General features: G+C 45.7%; 1 protein-coding gene across 8 annotated transcripts in view; it reads right to left on the reverse strand.

The window, feature by feature from the left end:
• Nucleotides 1-21542, reverse strand: part of CCDC158 (coiled-coil domain containing 158) — a 63116-nt gene extending 41574 nt beyond the window's left edge. For 5 of the 8 annotated variants that reach the window (XM_084626896.1, XM_084626895.1, XM_084626894.1 and 2 more), the window contains exons 1-8: nucleotides 21299-21542; nucleotides 12902-13032; nucleotides 10924-11168; nucleotides 10474-10583; nucleotides 9814-10141; nucleotides 8112-8188; nucleotides 7034-7144; nucleotides 5220-5334 (exon numbers count right to left, since the gene is read on the reverse strand). In XM_084626896.1, coding sequence (XP_084483022.1) covers nucleotides 5220-5334; nucleotides 7034-7144; nucleotides 8112-8188; nucleotides 9814-10141; nucleotides 10474-10583; nucleotides 10924-11168; nucleotides 12902-13032; nucleotides 21299-21504 — 1323 coding nt within the window. In that variant the 5' untranslated portion in view covers nucleotides 21505-21542. Of the gene's footprint in view, nucleotides 1-5219; nucleotides 5335-7033; nucleotides 7145-8111; nucleotides 8189-9813; nucleotides 10142-10473; nucleotides 10584-10923; nucleotides 11169-12901; nucleotides 13033-15357; nucleotides 15395-17165; nucleotides 17238-21091; nucleotides 21159-21298 lie in introns of those variants that run through there. The other 3 variants (XM_084626897.1, XM_084626898.1, XM_084626899.1) reach the window with 3 other exon arrangements.
• Between the last annotated feature and the right edge of the window lie 2375 nt (nucleotides 21543-23917).

Below are 23917 nucleotides of genomic sequence, written 5' to 3' on the forward strand. Positions count from 1 at the left end.
GCTGATGCCAGGGGCCAAAGCTGGGGGCAGAGCCACAGCTGGGCTGCAGTGGGGGCCAGTAGCCAGGTGTGGCTCCGTCCCCAGCCTTGGCCCAGGGCTGGGAATGGAGCCAAGACCAGCAGCCAAGGCTAGGGGCTGGTACAGGGCCAGGACTTGATCCACGCCAAGACTGGTGACAGGGCCAGGTGCAGGGCTGGGAGTCGGAGACATGGCTGGCAGCGGGACCAGAGCAGAGCTGGGGGCAGGGAGGGACAGGGTGGTGCTCCCTCTCCACTCCCGAGGGGCTGGCCTAGTCCCTGCTTCTAGGGTTGCCAATTTTGATTGCATGTATTCCTGGAGATTTCATCACATGACATTAGCTTTAATTTCTGGAGACTCCAGGCCAATCCTGAAGGGTTGGCAACCCTACTTGTTGTGCCCTGCCAGACATTCCTCTGCATCCCCCTAGGGCGTGGCTCCACACTTTGGGTACCTCTCCTCTAATGTGACACACTTAGAGACAGTGTAGGAGACCTATAGAAAAGATTATTAAACAAGGTTGGGGACTAGCTCACAATCAGATGATAAAAAGGCTAAAATTTTCAAATGTGGGCGGGTGCTTATCCTTAGATACTTAAATTAATATTCTGGAACTGAAATAAGTGGCCTGATTTTTCACAAGTCCTAAAAGTACTCCGTACTTGCATCTCACAGTAACTTAATTGGGGAATCAGCCACTTTTCAGAACTCAAGTTTGAAAATTTCAGCTACTTTTCAGTTTACTAAGGTATTTTCCTACCAGAGAGGCTCGAGAGCAGTGTTTGAATATACATAGTTGTAACAGCTTTATTTTGATACCATACGTAATACACCCCTTCTCATCCACAGGAATAATTCTACAGCCAAGCCTGAGATCAGATGCTCTCCAATTTTCAACTTGTCTCTCACTGAAAACTCTGTGTTACTTATACAGTATATGTGGAAGTCAACATGGATACATATGGACTAAAGAGCAGTCCATTTTGTAGGTATCTGAAAGTGATATTTGCTGCAGCTAGTAACATTCGGAGAAGTATTGCACATAAAATTCTGGGTTTCTATTTTTGTTAATAATTCCAAAAGGGAAAAATGCCCAAAGATTGTGTTCTGCAATCATAGATACAGGTGTGGCATCTTCCAGACAAACATCTGTCAGGGATGGTCTAGAGCTGAGGTTGTGTTGGTCCCAGGCTATTAGAGAGACAAGGTGGATGAGGTAATATCTCTTATTGGACCAAATTCTATTGGTCTGGGAGACAAGCTTTGGAGCTTACACAGAGCTCTTTTTCAGGTCTGGAAAATGTACTCAGTGTCACAGCTAAATGCAAAGTGGAACAGATTGTTTAGCATAAGTCGGTAACACATATTTCAAGGGACCATTCAAGTGGAAATGGCCCATAAACACCTCCCCAGTCGTGGGTGGGTGGGAAATATGATTGCACACCCCTAGTTGTCACCTACTACCCAACACTGGAACTCATATTGGGTATCATAAAACAATTACAACCTATATTTGATGGGGACCACATCCTGAAATAAATCTTTCCTAAACCCTTTTTTCTGGCCTTCAAACAACTTCTCTAAGCTCATCATCAGAAGCAAACTCCCCACAGACCGGGACTCGCTAACTCAAAGTGGCACTGGACCCTGCCAGAACAACAGAGGCAAAACTGTATACGTACCTCCACAGCTACAATGATCAACACCCTCCCACCCCAACACACACACTTTTCAAGATCCATGGGTCCTACCTATGCCTGTCACAACATATGGTGTACCTCATCCAGTGTACTAAATGGCCTGATCACAGCTATGTGGGTGAAGCGAGACAATTACTGTGCTCTCGAATGAACTCATGCAGAAAAATTATAAAAGACAAAAACACCATCCATTTCACCTACGGGTGAACACTTTTCACAAAGCCATCACTCCATATCTGATCTCTCAGTTCTCATCCTCAAAGGAAACCTGTACAATATCTTCAAAAGATGAGTCTGGGAGCTTAAATTTGTATCTTTGCTGGATGCTAAAAACCAAGGACTGAATAGTGACACTGGATTTATGGCTTATATACAATCTATAACCCATTAAATCCCACCCCCAGCTTTTTTCCCCTCCTTTTCCCCCATATGACTGGAAAGGTGTTAACGGCCACTTCACCTTGAGTGGTCCTTGAAATCTGTTAACCACTTACACTAAACAATCTCTTCTACCTTGTATTTAGCTGTGACCCTCTGAGTACATTTCCCCGACCTCAAGAAGAGTTCTGGATAAGCTTGAAAGCTTGTCTCTCTCAACAGCAGAAATTGGTCCAATAAAAGATATTACCGCACCCACATTGTCTCTCTCAGATGGTGTAGGTTTACTTGGTCCTGCTTCAGTGCAGGGGGCTGGACTTGATGACCTCTCAAGGTCCCTTCCAGCCCGACATTACTATGATTCTAGTTTAGTGTGCTGCTCTGTTTATCCCAAACAGAATTTGTTAAAATCATCTACATTAAAAAGTACATGGCAAACTGCATTGCTGTTACAGCTGGAACATAACAGATTAATTTACAAGCCCAACAAAAAATGTGTTTGGTTTGAGATCTGCTGTGCTTGTTTGGAAACAGTAGAATGAATTTTGATGCACGTGAAACAGAGCAGTAAGTGGAGCCAGACAGAAGGCAGGTTGGCCTGCTTTCAAATGCCCAACATATCTGTTCCATGCTACCTCAAACTTGACCTACCACATCCCTGCTATTCCCTTTCTGGGCCTTTCGTGAACAGAAAATAACAACCATGTCAAATCATACAGCATCTCTACAATGGGAGCAACTTTCCACTAATAAGTAGGAAAAGGCTGCCAAAGTTAACATGATGTGTAGCATAAGCAGGATTTGACTCCAGAAGTCAAATGTTACTGCATAAGTTGTCAGCTCTAATTTTACAGAGAGTGGAGAGCAACAATTTTCAGGTCAGCCTCTGAGGAAAAGGGGGAATTATCCTCGGATAATAATTATGAGATGTCAGAATCACAGCAGAATTATCTATGAAACCAAAGGGCCTAGGTCCAGGGAAGGGAATAAGGAAATGGAAATTCTAAAGAAAGGGCACACAAAATATTGTGGTTAGTGACTCAGAGTTATCTACTGCTGTGCAGGGAAAATCTCTTTGTGGATTTCCTCTGAGTGTTCCCCTGGCCAGTGAGCCATAGTCCCATCACCAGAGACCAGTAGATGCTGGGGGATGCAGAAGAGACAAGGATCATCTCCACAGAGGCCCACTACTTACTCTGGGATTCTGGACTCCCATAGCTCCCTGACAATGGAGCTCCAATGGAGCGGTGTTATCAGGACTTCCCCGGGCCAATTAATACCTCTCCAGTCATGAGGGGGAGGGAAATGATTACACAGCTCTAATTGTCAGCTACCACCTCACACCTGAACCCATATGGGGTATCATCAAACAGTTACAACCCATATTTGATGGGGACCACATCCTGAAAGAAATCTGTCATTCTGTGGCCTTCACTTGTGCAACGCCTCAAGTATTTTTGATGAGAGAGCGCGAGATATTTATATTGAAATAGGCATTTTTTAGGGGAACAGTCTCAAACTAACCTTGTGAACTCTGAGAAAGAATTATACTGTAGAGGCTACTGTCATCACCACACAGAAACGGAACTTTGATGTACGTGTTCCGTTTTCGTAGCTCTCGTGTATTTCGGAATGAGGAAATAATGGTAATACAACCCCTCTCCCAATTACTGCTGAAGTAACTCTTCCATTCCCATTTGGGGAAGGGCACTGACTTCAGTCTTTGTATTTTCTTGTAAGAGGGATCCCAGAAAGGGATGTGGAATTGGGGTGGGGAGGTGACATGAAATAAATTCTCTGAAAAGTGAATGGATGCAGTGAACTTCTGGAGTGGAACTGGCTGGAGTGAACTTCTCTCCATTTGTCTAAGGTAATTGATCACCAAAAGGTAGAGGTGTAGGAAAACGATTTGCTGCCCATATTCTGAGTCGGGGATTTTCAGTGTGCTATCAAACTTGCTGCTATGAAGAAGAAAAGCAGCTTAAACCTGCAGGTGCTGACAAACGCTGTCTTTCCATCTGGGTCACTTCAAAATACTTAAATACTAACACTATTTTCCTACACAAGCAATTGCTGTAGTAGCCATGGGGGTTTTATGTGATTCCAAATGGTTCATGATTGGGCAGGTGCCTGAAACCACACACTCTCAGTTGAGGTATGATCCGCCCTATGAAAACCTTTGAGAGAACCCCTGAGAGAAGGCATGTTCATGAAACAGCCAAATGAAATAGTATTGGGACTGTGGAAAGGTAGATGGGAGAGGCGATTGGTAAACAGAATAAAGGATTTGTGAGGAAGCTTGTTGATTGGGTCAAATGAAGCTGCTGTAATTGGTGATTCAAGACCAAAGTGCCTCGGCCTGTACTTATGGTTATGGCTATGGTTCTCTCTCTTTCTCTGGCCAAAGCATTCTGGTCTGAACTGCCAATTACAGCAGCTTTATTTGATCTAATCAAGTTTCCTTTAACTAATGGATAAAAAATTAACATTCCAAATGCCGATTAGGGCTCTTGATCTGTTTATAACAGATTAGTTTCCCCTTTGATTTCCCAAGATAGAAGGTTATTGGAGAACACTTCTGGGTGCTATGGCTCATGCAAGAAGCTCTTTTTATTTGCCTAATTGTGTCTTCTTGACACATTCTCTACCATTTTAGGAGACATAATGCCTTTGATCCACATATTCAACTGCTATTTAAAGTCTATGGTCCTCTGCATTGATATCCAGATGGAATCATTTGCCACTAATTTTGATCTGTGTGCTCCTCTAATTTGTTTGTTAGAGAACAATGTTATTTGTTCTTAAACACAGGGGTGCTGGAACAGTTTTTATAGTGGGGGTGCTGAGAGCCATTGAACCAAGCAAACCCTATATATAATGGAAACCACTTCAAGCCAGCTCCTATGCTTAAACGTGGTATATAATACAATAGTTTGGAAAGAACAACAGTGCCGTGGATAAAAGAATAGTGATCTATCTGATCAGCCATTGAATTTCTCTGAAACAACACCTTTTCAAATGAGAGTGTGATTGTCTTTTTCTGAACTATACAGTGCATTTCAGGAGAAAGCCCATGTACCAAGTTCAGCTGGAGCTATTACGAACACTACAGTCCACACACACCTTGTCTTCATACATCCTTTTAGCTTCCCGTAATTCAGAACGCAGCTGAGAAACAGTGGATTCCAGTTGACTGACCTGACGCATGTACATTGAATTCTGGTTTCGTGTTTGTTCCCTAAGAAAAATTTTGAAAGGAAGGGAAAAAAGGGTGTGAGCGCTGCCAAAGCATGATACGTACACAGCTATGCTAAAGATGTGATCCCTAGGCTTCACAGTATTAAGTGTACTTGCAGTCTGAAATGTGACAATATGAAAATGTCTTACCTTCTTACCTAACAGATCTGCTCCTTCTGTATTCAGCCACATTTAGTTAATTTAATGACAAAAATAAGGTGTTACTGCTTTTATTTCGGTTTACAATTCTGGCTCATGTATCATCAACACACATGTTAATTAAGTTTTAATTGGGGAGCCAGAGTCTGCCTTTAGTTGCACCAGAGGACTGCACAAGTGGAACTCTGGGCAGAATTCAGCTCACAGAATCTTTATCACGGGTGATTATGTGCAAGTCACCCATGGCCCAATTTGACTTCCAAACCCCAGCTTGAGTTTGCAGGGTTGGCAGATAGAAAACTAATCTTTTAACACGTAAACTGAGCACATCTGACCTAAAGTCATCAAGAGACCATCAACAGGGAACCACCATGCCATTTTCCAGTCAATCAGCAATGCCAACATTGGCCATATATGTGGCTTTTCCACAGGATCTTCTATAAGATTCATCACTATTTATTTCTGCCAGTAAACATCACAAGAATTCATCCATTTTTGTTTATGATACAGATGACAAGAAATATATTGTCGGGAATGAATTTTGGACCAGAATCCGACCAACTCTTGATGGTTAAGGCTTCCAGTCATTTCTGCACAGCCCCACTTCTGCTTAATTTATATAAGGCTGGTGCAGAAAGCTCCCCGCAGCAATCTTTTCCGCTCTGTGGGTGGGTATAGAGATGGAGCAGGGCCATGGTCCCACTTTTTCCTAGTTCTGCTTCCCAAAGAGGGGAGGAAGAGAAGCAGTCCCTGTGATAGAGAGTGCAGGGAATGCTATTGTGAGCATTCCCCATCCAGATGTGCAAGTGGGGAATGTTCTTGTTCACTACACTACTTTGCAGTGTTGCAGGAGCTGCTCATAACTCAGGACTCAGAGATTTGCTCAAAGGCACAAAAATAAATTTATGTCAGTCAGGAAAAGAGCCCAGGACTGATTCTCCTCTCACCTGCACCAGAGTAACTCCAATAACTCATTTGACTTACCTTGTTTCTGACTGAGACCTGGTCTACACTAGGGTAAGGGATCGATCTAAATTACGCAACTTCAGCTACGTGAATAACATAGCCAAAGTCGACATACTTAGAGCTACTCACCGCCGTGTCTTCACTACGGTGAGTCGACTGCTGCCGCTCCTCCGCCAACTCTGCCTGCGCCTCTTGTGGCGGTGGAGTACAGGAGTCGACGGGAGAGCGCTCAGGGATCGATTTATTGCGTCTAGACTAGATGCGATAAATCGTCCCCCGCTGGATTGATCGCTGCCCGCCGATCCGGCAGGTCGTGTAGACATACCCTCAGAGTCAGTTCCCATGTCTCCTGATTCTCAGAGCTTTGCCTTACGCACAAGACTATGTTCCCCTCTATCTACTTTGTACCTTTTTTAGATTTCGCCTCCCACGATTTCTGCAGCGGTTGATTAACTCTGAAGCAAAGTTACTAAGAAATCTTATCATGCTAGCAGAGAGTGTATGCTAGCAGAAGGAGACCTCTCTAGAAGCAAGGTTACTTTTTATGTGTTCTACAGTATAACTGAGAAACATACTGAATGATCTCCATCTGGCTTTGGATACTATTTGCATGGCTGCGTGCACTGTTGGTTTTATCAGTCAGTGCTGCCACCTCCTGTTCATGTTCATTGATTAGTTGCTCAATCCTATTTGAAAAAAAAAGAAGAAGAATGGTTACAATTTTAGACAAAGTATTACCCACTGCATAAACTGTAGAAAAGAATATTTCCCCAGTAGTCACAAGTTTAAAGATTTGGGGGATTTGTCATGAATGTAATCAATTGTATAAAAATTAATTCAGAGTTTATTTTGATGACATAACTAGATAATTCAATTAGAAAGTTGGAGAAGTTGCAATTTATTGAACCAAGGAAGGCCAAAGTTCTGAACAAAAAAACCAAACACAAGAAAGAGATGAGGGGAAAAACCAGGAAAATAAAAGATGAAAAATAAAAGACATGTCATCCACACATTGTTATTTACATTAAAGCACTACCATGTACTAGACAAAGTGTACAACAATCTGCACTGGCTACATAAATCGCAAGCTCAGTTGCTTATTTTAATCAGAGAGAGGGGAAGAGCCATGATTTGAAAAAAGCAAAAAGCACTGTAAGGATTTTTTGCAGTGTTACTTAAAATACCTCGTCATTTCTTCTATTTTCCATCTTTCTTTAGAAAGCTATTGATTTTATCCTAACCAGCTTTAACAATAGTGCTGCTCTCCACACAAGAATGATTTAAACTGTTTTAGTTCTAGTCATTAACAAGCATGCCTATATTAGGAAAATATTAACATGACATGGTAAAGAACATGAAAGTCAGAGAATCCTCCTACTACAACCCAATGGAAATGGTTTTGCTCAGACGCTTCCAAAATATTGACCTTTCAGCAGAGATCATGTCTGGAAATTGTTAGATGTGTCAGAAAGTTATGAGCATTTAAAAATACAAAGCTAGAATAGAAGCAGATAAACCCTCAATAATAGTGACTGCTACTGCACCCCACACTTATTACAGTACCAGCATCTGGTACAAAAAATAATTCATCCTGGAAAAGTGAGGAAGTGTTGGTACCTGAACTATAATAGTGATTAAATAGGGAAAAGGTACCTATCTTGATGTTGTTGAAGCAGAAGTTCTGTTTTGGCCTGTGATTCTTTTTTCAGTGATTCAAGTTGTTCCTCCAACTGTTGTAAGTAAATTACAGTGTTGTTTATAGTGAGTAATCACTCTCACCCACCAGTAAATGAAAACACAATCTAAATCAATAGTACAGTTTAAGAAACCAAGGTTCATTTCTTGAACAGTTTCCATAATTTACACAAGCAAGGTTAAATTCTGGCTGTAAGCTACAGAGCTGAGTTGGGGACAGTACAGAGACAAATCACCCTAGTGTGAGTTCAGCCAGTGTGCTCCTCCTTAAAGATGTTACAGCATGTGCTTCTCTGTGCCTGGCCTGCTGCCCATGGGGAATATGGTCACAGTTGGACTCCTGCCTGCCCCCTTTCCATGGGCTAGTGTAGAAAGCAGTGCTAGCCCTGCCATCTTTGCACTCCCTGAGCTCAAAGACTCCTGTGTAGCTGGCCACTGAATGGGATGTGTAAAGGGCGTGAGGCTCTTTGCGCCCTCTGTCTGTCTTCACTAGGAAAGAAAGGTGTTCTTACCTTGAGTTAACTGTCTTCACTAGGATTTGACCTGAAGTAAAGGCATTTGTAGTTTTTACACAAGTTAGCAGGTTGAGTTAAAAACTATAGGGGACCTTGGGGTTTACCTTGAGTTGCTAACTAATTATTATTTGTATTGTCGTAGTGTCCAGCAATCCCAGTCATGGACCAGGGCTTCACTGCGCTAGTGCTGTACAGATAGAATAAAGGAAGTCCCTGCCCCAAAGAGCTTACTTGTGTGAAAGCTACACAATTCCTCGTTGTCTTCACTAGGATTTCACCTCGAGTTAGCAGACAAGTTAAGAACACACCTTTTTTGTCCTAATAAAGACAAGACCATCACTTGCTTGTCCACCAGCACAGTGGCCAAGGCGCAATCTGGCCCTAAGCCAATGACATTGCGTCAACAAAGGAATCTTCAATAGCCAGCACTGATTTCTGCAGGGCTTCATCTCACAAAAGGCTGAGTGCTCTTAACGTCTATCTAAATCAATAGAAGTTGAGGGCCCTTGACACATCACAAGATGTGCTCAGCACTGTACAGATTCAGGCCATTATTGATTAATATTGTTGCCCTTTGGCCAATATTTGGGGCATCGCTGCATTGTTTCCATTAGGAGGCGAAACTGATGATGGAGCCAGGCATTTCTTTGATACCATTAAGAAAGAATGTATACAAAAACCCGTTTCCCTGAACATAGTAGGAACACACAACAGCAGCCAGTTTCCTTGCTCACAAGCATGTTTAGAAGATAACCAAAAGAGACTCAGCTTAGGAGCCAGGGAACTGCTGAAATCACAAGCCCTTGCATCTTTATAGGAAGGCAAATTGATATATTGACCTAAAATATCTTCCCCAGGGCTCCCAAGAGTGCGGAGTGGACAAGGCCAGAGGATCCACCACTACACGGATTGTCCGGAGCTCTCTTGTGCAGGAGGTGGGAGTGGTGTGCCTGGGGATCATGCAGCACCCCGAAGCAGCCTTTGTGAATTGACTCCACAGCTGCTCCGAGGCCGGGAAAGGATTCAGCTACTTGAGCCAGGCACTGCATTGTGAATTTGGCTCTCAGAGTGTTTTTACATAACAAATAGTCATCTGGAAGCTTACACCACTAACTGTCAGGAAAAGTAGTGTTCTCCCCACTCACCGGGAAAATCCTCCCTTTGAAATACGACACATCTGAGTCTAAATCTCGCAGGACTTTACTAAAAGCTGTGCCCAGGTTGCGGATATGGAGACCGCTGATGTTCTCGTGCTCATATACCCTCTTGCCTGTGCTGTCTTCATAGTCCACTAGGACGCCCCGCAGTTCATGGAGCACTTCCTCATGGCCATGTACCATCTTTTTCAGATGCTCAGTTTGGCTATTGGCCTCCCTCAGCATCTCCTCCTGAAGGTGGTTGGCTGTTTCCAATTCATGAACTGTAGCGTGTAGCTGTATTTTGATGTCCTCCTGGCTCTGGGATTCTCTTCGTCTGTATTTCAGAAAGGAAGACATCCAAGAAATATTGAAAGTGATAATGGTGTACAATGTTTGTCTTTATCCTGTCTGATATGGGGGGAGGTTTATAATCACTGTTTCTGCAAATTATGGAATCTGGTCTGTTTTCTGAAACTACGGGCCAGACCTTGCACGCTGCCATGACTACTGCTGCCTAAGGCTCCTTCCAGGAGAACCCTCCTTGCACTTGGGGACCAGTTCAATCACCTGCTGCAGTCCTTCTCTTTCTCGCAAGCCCACATGGGAGCTGTGTAACATTTACCCGATACACAACAATGGGCTAGTCTCGGATGTAAGCATGCATACCTGATATCCACAAGAGCATCTCTCTCCATTTGCACCTCCTGAAGTTTGGTCTGCAAATCAACGATTGTCTGTCTTAAATTGAACTTCTGTTGTTCATGCAGTTCAGTGTTCTGGACAAACAAAACAGGCAAATTATTGAATATTTGACCAAAAATAAATGTAATTAAGGGTAATATGATCATTCATAATAAGATACATTTTTAAGTGTTCTCAGATACCCAGTTGTTGCTCTGTGCTGTGGTGCAGGTGTATTGGGGGCGCTATTGGAGGGGGCATGGCAAGAGTGCTGCTGTTCTGAGGCACACTGGGAGCTACGGCAGCTGAGAACAGGTAAGAGGCTGCTCTGAATGTGCTGTTGACCAAACTCTCCCCTGGCCAGTCCAGGAATCCAGTATGTAAGAAAGCCATGGCAGCCACACCCAGGAATCTGTCCCAAAGTCTTCAACTCACATCATTTAGCCTCTTCTGCAGATCTCTGACTTGCTGGGAGTACTCTTCCAAGATGCTCTCAATGTGCTCTTTTCCAGGATAACTAGTGTTTCTCTTCTGGGTATCAATGTCCACTTCATATTTAGAGTACAGGACAGTTTTGGGTGGACTACTGCCAGCACTAGCAGAGGTAGAGGTTTCCATCACTGTGCTGCGAATGGAAGATGCTAATACATTCTGATTGCCGAAAAGTGGGCTAGCAGCACCTGAAATTAGAGAATATTATATATTTAAAATGGAATCCTTATGTGAAAATAAAATAATTCTTTACACCTGTGCAAACTAAGAGCCAAATAAGTGTTCTGCCCATTCTATTCAAGACAGTGGAGAATCAAGCCCATATACTTTAGAAGTCAGCTTTTTCTAAAGATTGTATAGGCCCCATCCATTCTTGCAATGCATCTTGTCATGTACACCAGTGCAGAGTGGGTGTGAGATACTGCAAGATCAGATTCGTAACATTTTAAACCCACTATGCTCTCACTTTGCACTGGTGAAAATGGTGCCACAAGGTGCAGGGCAATGGTAAGTCAGGCCCTTTGGCCTCAGTCCTTAGACTACAGGATGATCACTGCCAAGTAAGGGAATCCTCTGATGGTGTTCAGCTTGTGGTAGCTCCTATGCCACCCACCCTTGTATCTGGTGAAAGTGGCATGGCCAGGGCATCCTTGCACCCCAGTGATCCCTGGCTGGCTTAACCGCACGTTGGGACCATTGGCAATCTGGGAGCCACCCTAATTTACACTGTGGGGGACCCAGTTTATAGCAATCTAGGAATCAGGAGAGTGCAAAAGCAGATTAAAGCCACCTTTGCACACATGTCCAACCCCCATCCACTATCATAACACATCTGCACCTCTTTGTTAATTCACTAAAATCAGATTAGGAAAGGGATAGATAATAAAAGAGAAAATATCATAATGCCACTATATAAATCCTTAGTATGCCCACACCTTGAATATCACATAGGGCTCTGGTCCCTCATCTCCAAAATGATATATTAGAACTGGAAAAAGTACAGAGAAGGGCAACAAAAATTATTAGGGGTATGGAACAGCTTCCATATAGGAGAGATGAAAAAGACTGGGACTGTTCATTTTAGAAAAGAGACAGCTAAGGTGAGGATATGACAGAGGTCTATAAAAATCATGACTGGTGTGGAGAAAGTGAAGAAGGAAGTGTTATTTACCCCTTCGTGTAACACAAGAACCAGAGGTCACCCAATGAAATTAATAGGCAGTAGGTTTAAAACAAATATAAGGAAGTACTTCGTCTTCATATAATGCACAGTCAACCTATAGAACTCATTGCCAAGGGACGTTGTAAAGACCTAAACTATAACTGGGTTCAAAAAAGAATTAGATACGTTCACAGAGGATAGGTCCATCAATGGCTATTAGCCAAGATGGGCAGGGATATAACCCCATGCTCTGGGCGTCCATAAACCGCTGACTGCCAGAAGCTACAACTGGATGACAGGGGATGGACCAATCGATAATTGCCCTGTTCTGTTCTTTACCTGTTAAACATCTGGCACTGGTCACTGTTGAAAGACAGAATACTGGGCTAAATGGAGCATTGGTCTGACCCAATATGGCCATTCTTTTGTTCTTATGTAGATATTTTTAGATTATTCAGAATTCAAGACACCAATTTTAAAACAACAGTTTTGAAACACCAGTTTTGCTAAAAGGTGCTTCAACCTTAAGTGTAAAATTTCAACCCTTATGCACCCTTTTTTTCACAAAAAGAAAAGGAGTACTAGTGACACCTTAGAGACTGCCACAAGTACTCCTTTTCTTTTTGCGAATACAGACTAACACGGCTGCTACTCTGAAACCTTTTTTAACAATAACGCTTGAGTGGGACGGTTTGCACAACTGAGATAACTTGATGTTAAATGAATTCTCAATATTGTTAAACTGTATTTCCTACTTACCCCCACTGGGAATGTTGCCACTTGATAAAGTCTCTTCATGACTCAGAGAATGTGTGATTGATTCCATCGTAAATTTGGTTGCTTCTTCCTGGAGTTTCAGAGTCTCTTTTGTTTGTCTTTCCAGTGCTTCCCTGCAAAATTATATGTGTGAGTATAGGTTGAGAGTACAATGTATGAATAGAGGAAGGTATCCAATCGCACGGTGTCACCACAGATAGTATCTGAAATGAATAACTAATAATGTCATTTTATAGTCTCCATTTAGCGGCATTCTCCACACACAAGGTCTGCGTTCACATTTAGCAAGAAAGTGCCAGATCTTCAACTCTTGTAAATTTGTGTAGCTCCACTGAAATCAGTTGAGCTGTGCTGATATACACCAGCCAAGATTTGTCCCAAAGGGGCTGAACACAAAATACAACAAAACAAAACACTCCATTAAACAAATAAAAACAACCTGTTCGGATCATATCAAAACAAGATTCCTTTTTTCCCCCGCCACTTACTTTTTCTCCTGATTGGCTGGTGAAATACCATCTACTGATAGAACCGTAGACCTTCTGTTTTACCATGTAAAGTTTGCATGGCTGATTGAGTTGTTAATGCTTTTGTCAACCAACCAATCAAACGGTTAACGAGAAATTTCATATGGAACTCTGACAAGTGCTATGGGACTGTATTTTTCAGACGTTACATGGAGACACTTCAGGGTTGTAAAGAGAAGAAACCCTCTAAAATAAGAGAAAACATTTGATCAATTAAACACACTGATCTCCAGCCCAGAAACAAGGATTCTCCTACCTCACAGCATGACATCACCCATAGTAATGCAGAGTTTCAAATCTTATTTGTCTGAAGTCACTTAGGCAGCACAACATTTCTTAAAAACATACCTAGCCTTTTGAAGAAGGAAGGACGAGGAAGGAAAGGAGAAAATGGGAAGGGCACAGGAAAGGAGATATTTCTAAATGTGGATCTATATCCTATTTTTGAATCCTAGACTGCTCATGAAAATGGACAAAATGCTAGATTTTTAAAAGATGCTAAAGACATCAGGAGGGAAAATCTGCAATCAAGCTTACCTTCTCATGGGTGCAAATGCAGTTAAGTGTGCTGGGTGTGACTGAAGCCTCAGGCAGTAATGGCCAGATTGTTACTGGCACTGTGGGTGTGCAGGGGATGGAAGTAATGAGCCCCCCCGTGAGTTTCAAACAAGGCTCTGTCTCAGTCAAGTCTCTGAACTCAAGACCTGATGGACTACTCCTTCCTTGAGGCCTCAAGGGCACACGTTGCCCCAGCGGGAGAGGTTGGGGTACGGAGGAAGCAAGCCTGTGCACTCTGCATTGCCCCATGGAGCTCGATAGGTGCTGCACAGGAAATTTATAACTTGATCTGAAGTACTTGTTGCACCTTGGAGACTAACCAATTTATTTGAGCATAAGCTTTCGTGGGCTACTGCCCACTTCATCAGAGGCGTAGATTCTATGCATCTTCTTACTATATGTTCCAGTCTAGCTAGTCTCTAAGGTGCCACAAGTACTCCTTTTCTTTTTTGTGGATACAGTCTAACTCAGCTGCTACTCTGAAACCTGAATCTCTATTGTAATTAGAGGGTGCTTCATTCACCGTACGGATATTACTACACAACACCTCAACTTCACCTCACACCTCAATAGCCTGATATTTGAAGTGCTCAGATGGAGCCCTCTAATTGAAATAAAACAAAAACCAAGTTTATAAACTTGGGGCCAGATTCACTGATACACTCCATGTGCTTTGCATCACCAAATGGGTGCAAAGCAGCCAGAAGCTACTCGTAAATCCAATCCAAAGAGTGTTAAAACTGCCCCATGAATCTCAGTTGTTAGGGCTGAAGCCCAGTGACGATACTTTTCAGGCAAGATTTTCAATTATTTGATGCGTAACTATATGCCTAAAATATGCATCTAACTGGCATAATTGTGAGTGTAAATTAGTTAACTGCAAACATCAAAGGACAAATAAACAAAAGGCAGAAAGAGTCCTAAAAGGGCCTCACATCACTTTTACCCGAGGGACTGAGGCACAATGTAACAGTATAAAAATGTAAGTAAAAGAGAATCAGGCCATAAAAGTTTAATTATTACCCCAAGGCCATATTCTACCCTTCATCTTTGTGCAAAAGTCCCGCTGTCATCAGTAAGAATGCCACTGTGGATTGAGGAAGTACCTGGCCCTAACTATTACTCTGGTATCAACAATGCAATTCATCCCTTTCCACAGAATGGCTTTGACATCGGTGCACTTTGTAACACATTTCTTCCTTATCTCTGCTGTCACATTATTGCGAAGAAGACTGTCTTTTAATTTTCTGGTCATGTCGAAGTTCAATAATCAAGGTGTACACTGTAAGGGTAAACAGCAGGGTATTTTAAAAATAACTTCACTAATAAACAAACAAAAAAGACAGACACTACCTTAATTCCTGGATATTCTTGCTCATTGTAACAGTGTCTGCAAAGAATAATAGCAATCTTTATTTTTCTTCACATTTTACAAATCAACTTTCTCTCTTAAATGAATTTTGAACTGAAGCAATGTAACACTGTAGAAATAAGTCCACAAATATTAAACAATTAGTTGTTTATATTTGCTTTGGAAAGTTTTTCTTTGTTTCCTAAGTAATATTGTGAGGCATAAACACAACTATATGTTTTATAAGAGGGGCCAGCTGTGATGGGGTGACTGGCCCCTTTAAGAGGTAATTGGTTCTGCCCCACTTTTGACTCATTCAACCCTCCTCCGCATGTGGGGGAAATCAGTGTAGCACCCCATGACTGTAGCTCATGTGGTTAAATCAGTCCAGGCCTGGTGTTAAAAGTGAAGCCTCCAGAGAGTAAAGAAAAAAAGAGAGCAAGTAGGCAGTTTGAAAAAGGCCTGCTGGATTAGGGAGATTTGGTCCTAGAGAAACCAGCTGGGAAATATTGCTGCCTGCTGAGCTCTCCCAACCCAGGGAGAAATGCAATAAGGTAAAAAGGAACCATGTGGGGAGAAGCTGGTCTAAATTAACAAACTCAGCCTTACAAGCAGGACTGTAGGTCTCTAGTACTAAGGAGAGAGAAGCCTGATGAGAAATCCTCCCAGCCCCCTGAACTTAGAGGAACTCTTCTGTAGGGAAGCTGATTAAACTAAATAAATTGTTTTCCCAGGAGAAGGTGAATATTATTTAAAAGCTCTGGATAGAAGTCATTTACCTGAATCCCTAAGGAGCTGAAGGTAGGGTGTCTCAGAACTACACTGTGCCACTAGCAGCCATGATCTGGAAGGGCATCCTCTTATATGGCCCTGGCATCTCCTATGAAACACCTCTTCCAGTCAAAAAAAGAGGTATGCAAAACTTACCATTCTCACAGCTGATTTCAGGCATCAAACTTTATGCTCCAAATTAACATTAAAGGCCATAGTTTCAACTCTCTGCCTAGACTACACTGCAAAACTGGTAACAGATTTTGAGCACACAAAAGTCCTGTGGACATTTGAACATATAAACTATATGCACTCAGAGGCATGTAGGCACACATTGACCTATTTTGTGCCTCAAGTGCCTATCTGGATAGCTCAAATTGAGCCTTTTATGCACAGATTTTTTTGGCATAAATTAGACAGCCAGTTTTGAAAACTTGTCCCTAATCAATCTGACCTTTATTCAGCTTTGCAAAATTCTTCTCATCCATTCACCTGTGGCAAGTAATTTTTTTTTTGGACAGGTGAGTAAAGTGTTTTCACTATGGAGGGCAAGTAGTTTTTGTATCTGGTCTGATAAATTTTCAAGACCGTTTTGCAAGGCCGGATTAATTTCAGAAAGACAGAGGTCCAGATCAGCTCTTGCATAATCCACCTGCAGCAGAGCTGCATTTAGTTCAGAGTTTGTTCCAAGGAATATAAGAGAATGAATAATTTGTAATTACATAATCCTTTCAGCCAAATTATCCAAGTGCTTTTCTATACAAGTGAGCAAGTATTGTTGTCCCAATTTCACTGATACAGAAAACGTAAGTCACTTGCCCAAGGTGCACAAGAAAGCAACAGAAGAGTCAGAAATAGAATCGAGGCGTCCTGGTTCCCAGACCCAACACTAACCCCAAGAGAAGGCTGACGCTTTCAAAATTATGATGTGTTGCAGTAGTAGTGCCTAGTCATAGACCTGGCCCACTGTACTAGGTGTTGTACAAGAGGGCCACAAAGTTTTCAAACTTGGGTGCCTCAATACAAAATTACAAGTCACCTGATCTTTAGAGGTGATGAGCACTTGCAGCTCCCTTTGAGTTTCTTCCCTGCAAACTGGACAGAAGGAGTCCACAATGCTGACTTGCAACTTCACCCCTTAGTTGCTAAACTTGCAGGAGTGAATACCTCCTCCTTTGGATTTTTCAAATATGGGAGTGCAGAGCCAGGCCTGTGCTTCCAGAAGGCACATTGGTGCAGAAGACTGCCAATCTACAGGAAACTGAACTTCTAGGGTAAGTTATTGTCCTGTGAGCTTAAATGTCTGGTAGCACCTGGAGCCTGCTGGCTCTACATGAAGTAAAAAGGATTCTAGACCTGCTTACACTAGGCCCTCAAAAAGCCTGAGATCAGGCTTGTATAAAATGAATGTACACTGATTTGCATACATGGATGTGGTCATAGCCTGTTGGAAAATAGAGTCTCTCTTAATTTTCACCTCAGCAGGGGCTGATTTTTTCCCCCTTGAGGCAACTTTAGAGGCAGCACCTCTCTTTCCCTGGGGAGCTGAGTTTCCTCTTATGTTCCCTATCTCTGTGTGTGTCTCCCCATTGTCCCTCCCATTAGGTCTCTGGGCCCAATTCACCACTCTTGTTACTTAAGTTATATGCCACTGTACCACCACTGATTTCAGTGGTGTTACTCAGGCATCACCAGTGATGGGCTGGAGCTGGTTTGCACCGGTTCGCGCGAACTGGTTGTTAAAGGAGTGGGGAAGCTCAGGCCGGACGGACAGGATGTGACCCGCGGGACCATCCTGTCTGTCCCCCCTGAGCTCTCAGCTGAGGAGGCTCCCATGTGAATTTTTACTGACCCGGTGGCAGAGTTTCCAAGTTGCCAAGTTTGGGACTGCTCTACTGAATGTTTTCTCTCACAGATGAGAGAATGTCACTGATGTCTGCCTCCCTCCTGGTACTTGGGCTGTCAGAGCAGCCATGGGTGGGAGGCAGGACCTATCCCTCTGCTCTCAAGAAGCAGAGCTGCGAGGGACCCTCCACGCGGACCCTGATCCACCTGGTGGTACCTATGGGGGGCCAGGTGTGGTGTTGGTTCAGTGCCTGGTGGAGAGCTGGGGCAGTTGGGTTAGTGTCAGGCTGGCTGGGTGCCTGGCAGTGTGCAGCTGATTGGGTCAGTGCCTCATGTGGGAGCTGGTGGGGCATGGGGCAAGGGTCTGGGTGGGTACCTGGCAGGGGGCTGGCTGGGGTGCTGGGTGCCTGGCTGGGGGAGGTGGGTGGGTGTCAGGGTAGGGTGGGTGCCTGGTGGTGGTGGTCGGGGGGCTGGCTTGGTGCCTGGCACTTTGTGTGGGGCTGGGTGGTTGTCAGGCAGGGAGGGTGCCTGGTGGGGCTGGCTGGGTCCCTGGTACTGGGCGGGGGGAGGGGGAGGTGGGTGTTAGGCTGGCTTGGTGCTGGGTTGGGGGCCGGGTGGGTGTCAGGCTGGCTGGTCCCTGTTGCTGGGCAGGGGCCTGGGTGGGTGCCTGGTGGGGGCAGTGGCTGGATGGGGGGCTGGGTGGGTGCCAGGCCAGGTGGATCCCTAGCACTGGGCAGGGGGTCAGGCGGGTGCCAGGCTGGCTGGGTGCCTGGGGCTGGGCAGGGGCAGGGGCTGGGCGGGTGTCAGGCTGGGTGGGTGTCGGGTGGTTGTCAGGCTATCTGGGTGCCCAGGGCCGGGTGCAGATAGGGGCTGGCTGGGTGCCCGGGGCCGGGTGGGGGCAGGGGCTGGGTGGGGTAAGGGGCTGGCTGGGTGCCCAGGGCCAGCTGGGGGCAGGAGCTGGGTGGGCGTCAGGCTGGCTGTGTGCCCGGGGCTGGGTGGGGGCAGGGGCTGGGTGGGGTGAGGGGCTGGCCGGGTGCCCAGGGCCGGCTGGGGGCAGGAGCTGGGTGGGCGTCAGGCTGGCTGGGTGCCTGGGGCTGGGTGGGGGCAGGGGCTGGGTGGGGGTAGGGGCTGGCTGGGTGCCCGGGGCTGGGTGGGGGTAGGGGCTGGCTGGGTGCCCGGGGCTGGGTGGGGTGAGGGGCTGGCCGGGTGCCCAGGGCCGGGTGGGTGCCAGGCTGGCTGGGCGGGTGCGAGGCCGGGTGGGGGCTGGCTGTTGGGCTGGGGGGTGCCAGCTGCTGCCGGGCCGGGGGCGCTCTCCCCACCTTGCCCAGCACCTCGTCCCGCTGCCGTCGCCTCCCCGCGCTCTGGCTGGGGCTCCCCAGGGGGAGCAGGGAGCGGGGCGGCGGAGAGGCTGCCCGGCAGCCCCGGGGCAGGCGCCCCTGGTGGCAGGGAGGAGGTACTGCGGCATTCCCTGCTGTCCGGCGGGGCGCCTGACCTCCCCCCCGCCAGGCCGTGTCAGCCCCGCCGCCCTCTGCGGGACCCTTCCGGCTCTCTGCCGCCCCCGGCTCGCACCGTGCCTCTAAGCTGCCTCGCTCGGCCTCCCGCTCGCTGCCTGCGGCCCAGGCCGGCCCAAACACGTCAGACTCTCAGCCCGCCACACCCTCGCCCCCTGCGCAGTGGCAGGGCTGGGAAATCCGGCGGCATCCCCACCTGCCTGGCCGCCCCTGGAGGGGAGACCGGGGGGGAAAGCACATTAAAACCCCCAGGTACTTCTGTAAAGCTGCAGGCTCAGTGAGGAGGCCGGAGGGCTGGGGGACAAGAGCAGGGAGCTGGAAGCTCTGGCCCAAAGCCACAAATGAGCCTGGCGTTCCTATAAGGACAGCCCCGTTGCCAGGGTCACCGTAGGGGCCATGACGTCTGTATTGGTGGGTCTCGTCCCATGGCCCCACAGCCTCTGGAAGCTTGTCTCCTGGCATCCCCATCCTCCATAGTGCCGCTTCGATTGTTACTCACGGTGGGGGAGCATACAGGGTAGCCTCTGAGAGCATCAGTAAGTTGGGGGTGGGGGTGCAGGGAAGAAAGGGGAGGGGGCTGGGAGAACAAGAAAGGAGGCAGGATAGTGATGGGGAGGGAGATGGAAAGGGAAAGAACGGCATGTCCCTCTCCTCAGGGATTAGCAGTGGGCGACTGGAATCTCCCTGGGAGCAGCCAGGGGCAAGGTTTGCATTTTTGTATGTATTTAAGGTTGTACACAAAACAATCACACACAAATTGGGGGTGGGTGGCTTCCCCCAAAGAGTCAAAAATCAAAAAGCAGCCTAAAAATATCCAACGAATGTGGGGTGTGTTTTTTTTTTCAAAAAAATCCTCGTGATTTTTATGCCAATCCCATACTTTCAGAGGTGTCTGAGTTACTTTTGAATGCCTAAGGTTGGCAGTATTGATAACATGACTTAGATTATGTATTCTCTATTGGATTTATGACTTGGATTTATGTATTCTGCAATTCTGGCAGTCCTTTTAGTTCCGCGGTTGGAAATATGGTGACCGATTATTCCATCTCATGCCTAGAGTTCAGTCACAAAATATACTGATTGCCAACCCACAATCGTATATATCAGCCGACTGCTCCTATATCAAATCAAACCAAATAACAGCAACCAGCAATACACCACAGCACCCCTACAGAGTGCTCAAGAAATATATTCATTGACAAGACTTAAATATTAGAAAGTCCTGAAAACTCCTGTCACAAAAACCCGAGAAATAGGTTTTTAAAAAAACTCTGCAGCTCAGCAGCAGCTAACTTCAGCATTGCACAAAAGACTTATATGGAATCCTCAACTAAGTGAGCATCTGTATAACCAGAATGAAAGGACTGCATCTCAGAACGAAAGAAAAATGCAAGCTGCCATTAATTGAGAAAGTGAGGGAATTCTCCAGCTGAAAACAGAGACCTCCACAACACCAACCAGCAAGCTGCTCACTGCACCAGATTGTGGTAGTACATATCAGTACCCCATCAGGAAAAACGAACACACACAAAGGCAAAATTAGTCTGTCTAGACAGAGAGACACCTTCTACTCCAGTGGTTGAGACACGAGGAAGCACGAAGATATTACCTCACGATATCAGGACTGATGAAAGGGCTCTTCATCACAAAGCGTTAAGGAAAAATTGTGTGTCACCCTGAGACAAAGGAGAAAAACAACATCAACCTATATAACAGCCTGACACTGGGTCAGCCCTGGACGCTAATGACAATATGATCTCAGGTGGTACCAATCCTGGCACAGCATGAAGCCTCATCATGGACAAGTTGTACCTACCTCTGACAGGCACCTGAGGGGTCTGTCTGTTTTACTCTTTGGCAGCACTTGTATAGCTCGTCATGCAAATAAAGAACTATTAAACTGAGCGTTGTCTTTGTCTCCTCCTGCAGTGGGGCCGCTGTCCCTGGTAATGGGACCTCCCTGCCCTGAGCATATGTGTTGTGATTTTGCTTCTCCTTATGGAGGAACGGGGGGCAGCTCATACTCCGCTCTTTCGTTTGCACATTGCACTGATAATTAAAAGCTGGTCTGGGCCTCTTAAACTCCAGGAACCGTTGAAAGCCACCTGCCCCCCCCCCCCCTTCACCCACACCCCCAGCCTTTGGCTGGCTCCGTAGCCTAGGAAACAAACCCCACCTCTTGGACTTGTCCTGTGTGTGGGAACCAATGAAAGCCGTATGTGGTGTTTGGTTTCTCTGTAAAGTTTCATTCAAAGGATCCCAGCTGCTGCTGCAGGAAGAAATTTAATACCTGCTCCCCATTAAGTCTGCAGCCCTGTGCCTCATATGTTGTGTCCCTGCCCCCCTCTTCCCGATACCAGTGCAGGTACCTAATGCCCATGGGGGGGAATCTTGCAACAGCCCCCTGGCATTTTCTGGAAACCCCATCCCTGGGCACCCCATTTCCTGACTCTTCTGGTACCCCAAGCCCTCCTGGCTCGCAACACACAAAACTCTCATTGATCATGTATTAAGGACACTATAAAACTTTGGATAAGTTCTTACTGAAAACTTTGCCTCCTATTCTTGGAGCGTATCTGGCAAGGAAGCACCTATAAGTCTCTGCACCTTGGCTGGAAATATTAAATGCTTGTCTATCAACATACTTGTCTTTTCCCTCAGGGCCAGATCCGCAGCTGGTATAAACTGGCATCACTTCATGGAGGGCAGTGGAGCTATGCTGATTACCCTAACTGAGATTCTGGCCCATGATATGTTTTCATATGGATTTGGGGACCTGGGATCCAATCCTGCTCCCTTGAAATAAATGATAAAACATCACTTACTTCACAGGAGCAGAATTAGACCATGTTGCTGGATACAACACAGCATCACATGGCTCGACAACAATAAATGGGCATGTCTAGCTTTTGCTGAGGGCATGACTCTTTTAAGCGACAGCTCAATCAATACGCAAGCAAAGACCAAAAAACTGTCCAGAATTGCAAAAAAGACGATAAATAATCAGTTATGAGAAAACAAATCCAAAGAGCGCCCCAGCAACCCATAATTCACACGTTATATCAGAAGGCAAAGGAATACAAGAAATGAGTCAGCTTACATACCTGAGCAATACTGTGCAAGCCAATGGGGATATGCAAAAGGAAATAGCATCACAAATTGGCAGTGAGGCAGCTGCCTTCACCAGCTTAAATAAGAGTGGGTCATCAAAAATCTGTAACTTAAAGGCTAAGCTATGAATCTATATCTCAAACATTATTTACCCTTTAACATATGGATGTGCAAGCTGGAAATCAGACAGACGTCTCAGTGTCTTTGAAAGCCAAAGCCCTAGGAAAGTACTAGGTATTCATTGGAATTAATTTATAACAAATGCTGAGATTCATCAGAGAGTTCAAAACTCCTTATCTTTAAATTATCCAGAGAGGAAGATGTAAATATTTGGGATGTGTTAAGAACGAAGCCAGAGTGTCTGCCGTGTCAAGCGTGTCCTTGGGCAGCCAGAGGAACATGCAAAAGGGGCTAGTTGAAAGAATCCCTCCTTTGAACAGTGGAAAGGGAAAGCTTCAGGGACTTAACCACAGAGAGGACATGCAAAGAGCAGCCCAGGATAGACAGGGATGGCGGAGCCTCGTTTATGCCCTAAGTGACATCTAACAGTGCAGGAAGGATTCAGATTCAGAGAGAGGTGTCAGTGTCCTAATGAGTCAGTGGGTTTGGTGCATATCTTCTGACACTGGCCAGCTGCAGACAAGACCAAGGATCATCTTTTTGTTCTGTGTTTGTACAGCGCCTAGCACAAGGTCCATGCCTGGGGCTCCTAGGTGCTATTGAAATTCAAATAATAAAAAAAGGATTAATTTCTTACAAATTTGGGCTTATTTTTTGCATTCTGAAATTGCAGAATGGTTTAGCATATAGGATTTCCAAGTATGGGACATGTCCCTTTGGAGGGCGCAAAGAGGTTATGAGAGGAGTGCAAGAACCTGATGTGAAGCAGAACACTCCTGCATCCTTGCTACTTTCCGAGGAGAAGGAGCCGCAGAGGCAGCACCTCTGCAGGCAGCAGCTGTTGCACAAGGGAAGGCCACAGGGAAAGGGGTTGGAGAGCCAGCCTGCTCCTGTGATGCCAGTTACTGTCCTGCCCTGCACTTGCCCTGGATGCTGCTAGGGCCAGTGGCATCAGGCAATGGTACGGGAGCAGGGTCCGGGCAACAGAGGCAGCATGGAGGAAGTGGCTGAAGCCAGCAAGTGGAGTCTGCAGCCGTAGCCTGGTAGGGAGAATGACCCGGCTCTGGGGAAAGAAGGGTTGGCTGGGGCTGTAGGTGGGGCAGTAAGCTGGGAGAGTGAGAGGAAGGGAGTCGGGGGGCACAGGGCCAGGCAGGAGAGGAAAGGGGAGGGGATGAAGAGGGAGGACGTGTCTGCGACATGATTC

Source organism: Lepidochelys olivacea (genome assembly GCF_965140295.1).
Source record: "Lepidochelys olivacea isolate rLepOli2 genome assembly, chromosome: 4".
Lineage (NCBI taxonomy): Eukaryota > Metazoa > Chordata > Testudines > Cheloniidae > Lepidochelys > Lepidochelys olivacea.